We start from the raw sequence: 8,889 nt of genomic DNA, 5'->3' as shown, positions 1-8,889 counted from the left end.
AATGTCAATAGTGCTACAGTTGAGAAACCCTGCTCTAGATTTGCTCCACAAGGGGAATTTGGAGAAGTTTGGAAAAAGCTATTACTTTGACAGTGGCAAAAATTAAATAATCCTTTAAATACAGTTCTCTTCTTTATGTGGAGTGTGGCTTCTGACGTTGGTGAAGAGGGCACAGAGCTAACCCTTGCCCATATCCCAGGAAAGGGACAACCTCACAGCTCATCAAGCAAATCAGCCACCTTTAATATTTCATAACTATAGCTATAGAGACACAAGTCCATAATGCACGTTTTGTCATACTGCCACTTCATGTGTTTTTCAACTGCTAGTTCACAGACTGGTCCATGAAAGAGTTAACTACCCTGATGTTGTATGAAGATTGCAGACCCAATGATCTTAGTCAAATTAGCTTATATTCAGGATGATTTCTGCCTTAGCAGTCCCCGGAATAATTCTTCCATTTTCACCTATCCCCAAGTATAAAAAGGTTGAAAACCACTGCTCTAGGTAACAAAAGACAGGAGTGCAATTTCCATGATGAACTGTCTCTATTTTATTCATTTCCAGGAGGTAGAAACAAAAACTTCAGAAAGAGAAGTGATTTATTGTAATCAGTGGTTTCTTAGTCAACATATACATTCTTTACCAATCACATCCTGGTTGTCTGACTAGACCAAGTGTCCTAAAGAGGCTTGAGACTATGCATGATTGTATTTCAGAATAGCAGTTCCTTAGGATAGAAAATGGGTCAGTTTCCCTGAGTTCTCTTGAATTCAGCTATGCTCATTCAGAAAAAAACATTAGAGAAGAAACATGGGTAAATTAGACTCTAAGGTATCAGTTTTACCTTTCTAAGCCTGAGGAAAAGAAATGCTCCAGCTCACTCACAATGCCTTTGGTGAAATCTGAGGGATTCTCTGCTTTCCCAATCATTTGAAGGATGGCACAAAAGACTCCGAGACACAACCATTCTCCCTATTTAGGTTTTGAGCCCAGGACAAGGAATTTTGAGGGGATGACCTCCCCTTCTTCTTCTTCCCTTCTTTCAGGTGGAATTTAGCCACAGAAAAAACCCAAATGAGCTGCTGGGACAATATGAGTTGTAGTAAAGGAGAAAATATTTATAACAGACAGCTAATGAGCCCAAGGTTAGACAAGAGTAATGTAGTGGACTTTTTTTTTTTTTTTTTGCCTCCCAGCATTGAATTCCTCTGCTTATGTTTGGGGAATTATCTAACTCATAAGAGGCAGATCCCACCCATCACTATGAAAGTAGAAAATACCAGATATTTAATTTCCAGCCTCCCTTGGAGTAGAACATGGACATGTGAGCCATGATTGGCCACTCAGTCCCAAACTCTGAATTAGAAACTAGAGCTAGAGAGATGAAGAATGGACCCTGGGAAAGTCAATTTGGTGCAGACAGTGCCAAGAGCAGTGAGAGTTTCCCAGTCCAGCCGAGGTTGGAAGGGAGTGGTGGAGTCCAGATCTTGGGCTGGGAGGGCAATGGCAGTGCAAGTGGCGCTCAGCATTGTCATCCCTAGGCTGGTTTTGTGATTCGGGCTCTGGTCCTAGCTGGAGCTTATGTCTCCTTTTTTTTTTTTAAAGCATGCTTATTTTTAAAGCATGGTTTTACAGAACTTTCTAGCAGTTCTTTGACCCAACAAATATCTTTTCAGTAAAATCATTTTCTATATTAAAAAAGAATTCAAACCAATCTCTGTTGATTGCAGCTCAGAGTGCTATTACCAAAACTGGTGCCAGGGAATGAGCTACAGCAAGCAACGGGACGAAAACAGGAACAGACTGAACAGAGGAGGCACAAAGTGACAAGGACCTCGGAGTTTTAAGCTGAAATGTTGGTGGTCCTCGTCACATGGTTGTAAGATAGGGATTTCTTAAAGTGTTCACTAGAGTCATAGAAGTACCTATCAGAAAGAAGAAGAGCTTTGATGGAAGAAGGCCTGTCTGAAAGCAAGACAATAGGAAGAAACTAGGATTTTATGAAAAGTGGGTCTGTCTGCAGCCTGCAATTTTTAAAGTATTTATTAATTACTTCAAACTGTTGGGCTAAAATATGTTAATTTTCTACTTTAGGATAGATTTAGTGTGAGGGATTAGGAAGTACCAGCTAGAGACCCTGGCAATGTGAGGTCATGGATGTAAAATGGGTTCAGAATCACGTTAAAGAATCTCAGTTGAAGTTCCAGGTTTGTTGTTCAGTTGAGTCACCAGAGAACTAGGATTTAAAAATCATTTTAGGGCCCTGGCCAGTTGGCTCAGTGGTAGAGCATCGGCCTGGCGTGTGGAAGTCCCGGGTTCGATTCCCGGCCAGGGCACACAGGAGAGACGCCCATCTGCTTCTCCACCCCTCCCCCTCTCCTTCCTCTTTGTCTCTCTCTTCCCCTCCCGCAGCTGAAGCTCCATTGGAGCAAAGATGGCCCGGGTGCTGGGGATGGCTCCTTGGCCTCTGCCCCAGGCGCTAGAGTGGCTCTGGTCGTGACAGAGCGACCCCCCGGATGGGCAGAGCATCGCCCCCTGGTGGGTGTGCCTGGTGGATCCCAGTCGGGCGCATGCGGGAGTCTGTCTGACTGCCTCCCCGTTTCCAGCTTCAGAAAAATACAAAAAAAAAAAAAAATCATTTTAGGAAGTGAAAAATTACCCTGGGACAAGTTCCTTTGTAATAGCATCACCAAATACTTGCACTTTCCTTTAAATCTGAACACCATTTGCACATTCTTAATACTACACTTTGTGAATCTTAGATTATTTTCATTCCTTTATCTAAAGCTCAGAGAACTTAACATCATGTTTTCAGTTTATTGACTATTTAGCTTCTTTTATAGAATAATCTCACAGTGTTTTACCTATAATAAGGAATATATCCTTCACTGCCCATCCAAACAGAGAAACTGAGGCACAGAGCCTTGATTAGGCTTGCATGGTGATTGAGATCAGCTCCCAGAACCAAGTACAGGCAGCCAGAATGTAAACTGTTCCAGACTGGCTGGTGGTCAGCTGTCTGAGAAAGGCGCTAAATGTTCTGGCTTTCTGCCTTTGGTTTTCATTATCCAATCCCAGTAAAGAGCAAGACACCTGAAGGTTTGGACTCACTGGTTTGCATTATCCATTTTGTCTGCCACACCACAGAGATGGCAAACTCTGTTCAGGGCCTGTGGCCCTGCAGAGCAGACTAATTGCTTGAGAAGCTTCATTTCTTGTCCATTTCACTGGTGGATGTGGAAGCAACATCTCCAGGGGACTGATCCAGAAAGCATACAGGTGTACAGAGTGTCACAGGAACTTGAGATCTCGAACCAAGTTCAGTGTTTATTTTCGCTCATCCATGTTCCTTCAGAAAGTCCTTTCACCTGGTCTGTGGTGTCAGCTCTCTGGAAGTGTCACGCTGGCATATACTGTGATGGAGCTTGGTTCCTGGGGGAAAAACAGAAGAAGTCTGTGAGTGGAGGGACTGGCACTAGCTTCACAGGGACAAATAGAAACAGCACTGCCTAGGGAAAAGAAAGGGTCTCAGAAATCATGTAGCACAGAGACTTGCTCAGGGTCTGTCATAGTCAGGTACTGCTGGAGGCAGCACTCAGGTCCCAGATTGCCTGTGCTGCCTGCAAGATGGGCTGAAGTTCCCCTCCAAGAGTATGGCTGCCATCAAGGAGACTGAGAGACCTGTCCCAGTCATCCGAGGACCAGAACTCAGTTCTTTCCTTCCTTCTTTCTTCTGTCCTCTTGACTTATAAGAAAAACCATTTGTTTTGCTTTTAGGCTTGGGGCACAGTTTGGAGAAGCTAAGAGAATACCAAATCACTGAGCTCTAAAAAGGATTAGTGAGACCCAAAGGAAGGAGAGAGGGAGAAAGAGGAAATGAGGATTTTGGGCAAAGACAGGGTGAGGGGATTCAACAATCTGAGAAAGAAAAAGACAGAAATGATGAAAATTTAGGTTTCCTCCCTTCCTTCCTTCCTTCCTTCCTTCCTTCCTTCCTTCCTTCCTTCCTTCCTTCCTTCCTTCCTTCCTTCCTTCCTTCCTTCCTTCCTTCCTTCCTTCCTTCCTTCCTGCCCTCCTTCCCTTTTTCTCTCTTTCTTTGTTTCTTTTTATTTATTTTTTAACATTTTAAAAATTTAATTAATTGTGTTTACATAGATTCTAGGGTCACCCCGAATGCCTCCCCTCCCCCCTATTCCCCTCAACATCTCCCTTGCCCCATCCCTACAGTGCCCTCCCCCTTTCCCTTCAGGTTTATCCCATCCTATCATCCCCTTTCCCTCTGTCCTCTTTTCCTCTGGTCCCACTGATCCCTCCTCTGTCTCAATTCCATTCCTCAGTTCTAATTATTCCTTGGATTCCTCAAATGAGTGAGGTCATATGATATTTTTCTTTCTTTGCCTGGCTTATTTCACTCAACATAATAGTTTCCAGGTCCCTCCATATTGTTGCAAAAGGTAATATTTCCTTCTTTTTCATAGCGCCATAGTATTCCATTGTATATATGTACCACCGCTTTTTAATCCACTCGTCCACTGATGGACACTGGGCTGTTTCCAGATCTTCGCTATTGTGAACAATGCTGCCATAAACATGGGGGTGCATTTCTTTTTTTTCAGTCGGTGATATGATATCCTTGGGATATATTCCTATAAGTGGGATGGCTGGGTCAAAGGGCAGTTCCATTTCTAATTTTTTGAGGAATCTTCATACTGTTTTCCACAGTGGCTGCACCAGTCTGCAATCCCACCAGCAGTGCAGGAGGGTTCCCCTTTCTCCACATCCTCGCCAGCACCTATCGTGTGTTGTTTTGTCAATGAGCGCCATTCTGACAAGTGTGAGGTGATATCTCATTGTGGTTTCAATTTGCATTTCTCTAATGATTAGTGATGTTGAGCATTTTTTTCATTTGTCTATTGGTCATCTGTATGTCCTCTTTGGAAAAGTGTCTATTCATTTCTTGTGCCCATTTTTTGATTGGATTGTATGTCTTCCTGGTGTTGAGATTTACAAGTTCTTTATAAATTTTGGTTATTAATCCCTTATCAGATGTATTATCGAATATGTTTTCCCATTGCGTGGTTTGTCTTTTTATTCTGTTCTTGTTGTCTTTAGCTGTGCAAAAGCTTTTTAGTTTGATATAGTCCTATTTGTTTATCCTGTCTTTTATTTCATTTGCCAGTGGAGATAATTCAGCAAAGATATTGCTGCAATAGATGTTGGTGAGCTTACTGCCTAAGTTTTCTTCTAGGATACTTATGGTTTCATGATTTACATTTAAGTCCTTTATCCATTTTGAGTTTATTTTTGTGCATGGTGTAAGTTGGTGGTCTAGTTTCATTTTTTTTGCAGGTAGCTGTCCAGTTTTCCCAATACCATTTGTTAAAAAGACTGTCTTTACTCCACTGTATGCTCTTACCTCCTTTGTCAAATATCAGCTGTCCATAAAGATGTGAGTTTATTTCTGGGTTCTCTGTTCTGTTCCATTGATCTACATGTCTGTTCTTATGCCAGTACCAAGCTGTTTTGAATACAATGCCTTGTAGTATAACTTGATACCAGGAAGTGTGATACCACCCACTTTATTCTTCTTTTTCAAGATTGCTGAGGCTATTCGTGTTCTTTTTTGGTTCCATATAAATTTTTGGAATATGTGTTCTATATCTTTGAAGTATGTCATTAGTATTTTAATTGGCATTGCATTAAATTTATAAATTGCTTTGGGTAATATAGACATCTTAATTATGTTTATTCTTTTTAACCATGAGCATGGTATATGCCTCCACTTGTTTGTGTCTTCCATGATTTCTTTGATCAATGTTTTATAATTTTCTGAGTACAAGTCTTTAACCTCCTTGGTTAAATTTACTCCTAGGTACTTTATTTTTTTGTTGTTGCAATAGTGAAGGGGATTGTTTCCTTAATTTCTTTTTCTGATAGTTCATTGTTCGTGTATAAAAATGTCTTTGATTTCTGTGTATTAATTTTATATCCTGCCACCTTGCTGAATTCGTTTATTAGGTCCAGTAGTTTTTTGACTGAGACTTTAGGGTTTTCTATATGCAGTATCATATCATCTGCAAATAATGATAGTTTTACTTCTTCTTTTCCAATTTGGATGTCTGTTATTTCTTCTTCTTGTCTGATTGCTATAGCTAGGACTTCCAGTACTATGTTGAATAAGAGTAGTGAAAGGGGGCACACCTACCTTGTTCCTGATTTTAGGGATATTGCTTTTAATTTTTGTCCATTAATTATAATGTTGGCTGTGGGTTAGTCATAGATGGCCTTTATCATGTTGAGGTATGTTCCCTGTATTCCCACTTTGCTAAGAGTTTTAGTCATGAATGGGTGCTGGATTTTATCAAATGCTTTTTCTGCATCTATTGAAATTATCATGTGGTTTTTCTCCTTCCTTTTGTTTATGTGGTGAATCACATTAATTGATTTACGAATGTTGTACCATCCTTGCCTCCCCAGAATAAATCCCACTTGATCATGATGTATGATTTTATTCATGTATTGTTGGATCCGGTTTGCTAATATTTTGTTGAGGATTTTAGTATCTAAATTCATCAGGGATATTGGCCTATACTTTTCTTTTTTTGTGTTGTCTTTGCCTGGTTTTGGAATCAGAATTATGCTCGCCTCATAAAAGGACCTTGGAAGTGTTCCTTCCTCCTGAATTTTTTGAAATAGCTTGAGAAGGATAGGAGTTAGTTCTTTTTTGAATGTTTGGTAGAATTTACCAGTGAAGCCATCAGGCCCAGGAGTTTTGTTTTTTGGGAGCTTTTTGATAATGGTTTCAATCTCTTTTGTTGTAATTGGTCTGTTTAGGTTTTCTGATTCTTTCAATTGACTTTTGGAAGATGATATGTTTCAAGGAATTTGTCCATTTCACCTAGGTTGTTTAATTTTTTTGGCATACAGTTCTTCATAGTATTTTCTTACAATTCTTTTTATTTCTTGTTGTGTCAGTTGTTATTTCTCCACTCTCATTTCTAATTTTATTTATTCGAATATTCTCTCTTCTTTTCTTGGTGAGTCTTGTTAAAGGTTCATTGATCTTGTTTACCCTTTCAAAAAACCAGTCTTGGTTTCATTGATCCTTCAAATTGTTTCTTTAGCTTCTATGTCATTTATTTCCGCTCTGGTCTTTATTATTCAATATTTCTTTCCTTCTACTGCCTCTGGGCCTTACTTGCTGATCTTTTTCTAGTTCTTTTATATGAAGGATTAAATTGTTTATTTGAGCTTTTTCAAGCTTCTTAAGGAATGCCTATAGTGCTATGAACTTCCCTCTCAGGACTACTTTTGCTGTGTCCCATAAATTTTGAGTTGTTGTTTGCTCATTATCATTTGTTTCTAGAATTTTTTTTATTTCTTCTTTTATTTCACTGTTAACCCATTTGTTATTTAATAACATGCTATTTAGTTTCCATGTGTTTGAGTATTTTTCAGTATTTCTGTTGTGGTTGATTTCCAGTTTCATGCCATTGTGATCAGAGAAAATGCTTGATATGATTTCAATCTTCTTAAATTAGTTGAGACTACTTTTGTGTTCTAACGTGTGGTCTATCTTAGAGAATGTACCATTAACACTTGAAAAGAATGTATATTCTGCTGCCTTAGGGGTGAAAGGTTCTAAAGATATTTATTATATCAAGTTGATCTAGTGTGTCCTTTAAGTCTGCTGTTTCTTTGTTAATTTTCTTTCTTGAGGATCTATCTAGTGATGTTAGTGGGGTATTGAAATCTCCTACTATTATAGTATTGTTATTGATCTCACCCTTTATATCCATCAAAGTCTGCTTTATATATTTAGGTGCTCCTATATTAGGTGCATAGATATTTATGATGGTTATATCTTCCTGTTGGATTGCTCCCTTTATCATTATGTAGTGACCTTCTTTATCTCTTACTATAGTCTTTGTTTTAAAGTCCATTTTGTCTGATATAAGTATTGCTACCCCAGATTTTTTTTATTTCCATTTGCATGAAATATTCTTTTCCATTCTTTTACCTTCAGTCTATGTGCATCTTTTGTTTTAAGGTGTGTCTCTTGTAGACAGCATATGTACGGGTCCTGTTTTCTTATCCAAGCAGCTACCTTATGTCTTTTGATTGGATCATTTAATCCATTTACATTTAAGGTTATTATTGATATGTAGTTGTTTATTGCCATTTTATTCTTTAAAGCTGTATTCCTCTTTTGGTATATTCTTTTCCCACTTTGATTGGTTTACAACAAGCCACTTAACATTTCCTGCAGCATTGGTTTGGTTGTAATGAATTCCTTGAGTTGTTTTTTTGTCTGGGAAGCTTTTTATTTCTCCTTCAATTTTAAATGATAGCCTTGCTGAATAAAGTAGTCTTGGTTGTAGGTTCTTGTTCTGCATTACTTTGAATATTTCTTGCTATTCCTTTCTGGCCTCAAGTGTTTCCGTTGAGAAGTCAAATGTCAACCTTATGGGGGCTCCTATTTTAGGTGATAGCCTTCTTTTCTCTAGCAGCTTTTAATATTTTCTCTTTATCACTTAGCTTTAGTATTTTAATTATGATGTGTCTTGGTGTAGGTCTTTTTGGGTTTCTCTTTAATGGAGTTCTCTGTGCTTCTTGAACTTGTGAGACCCTTCCTTGCATCAATTTAGGGAAGTTTTCAGCTATGATTTGATTAAATAAAGTTTCTATCCCTTGTTCTTTCTCTTCTCCTTTAGGAACCCCTATGATGTGGATGTTATTTCTCTTCATGTTGTCACAGAGCTCTCTCAGAGTTTCCTCAGACTTTTTGAGTCTCTTTTCTTTTTTCTGCTCTGATTTCATGCATTTGTTCATCTTGTCCTCCAGCTCACTGATTCAATTCTCAGCTTCATCCATCTTGCTTTTAAT

At 38.9% G+C, this 8,889-nt stretch overlaps 1 protein-coding gene across 1 annotated transcript in view; it reads right to left on the bottom strand.

Moving 5' to 3' along the window:
- Positions 1-2,658: 2,658 nt before the first annotated feature.
- SLAMF1 (signaling lymphocytic activation molecule family member 1) overlaps positions 2,659-8,889 on the bottom strand; it is a 68,238-nt gene continuing 62,007 nt past the window's right edge. Inside the window, exon 7 of the mRNA XM_066366076.1 lies at positions 2,659-3,435. Coding sequence (XP_066222173.1) covers positions 3,385-3,435 — 51 coding nt within the window. The 3' untranslated portion in view covers positions 2,659-3,384. The remainder of the gene's footprint in view (positions 3,436-8,889) is intronic.

The sequence above is a fragment of the Saccopteryx leptura genome, chromosome 2 (genome assembly GCF_036850995.1).
Source record: "Saccopteryx leptura isolate mSacLep1 chromosome 2, mSacLep1_pri_phased_curated, whole genome shotgun sequence".
NCBI classification, from domain to species: Eukaryota; Metazoa; Chordata; class Mammalia; order Chiroptera; family Emballonuridae; genus Saccopteryx; species Saccopteryx leptura.
This window is presented reverse-complemented; position numbering and strand designations above follow the sequence as displayed.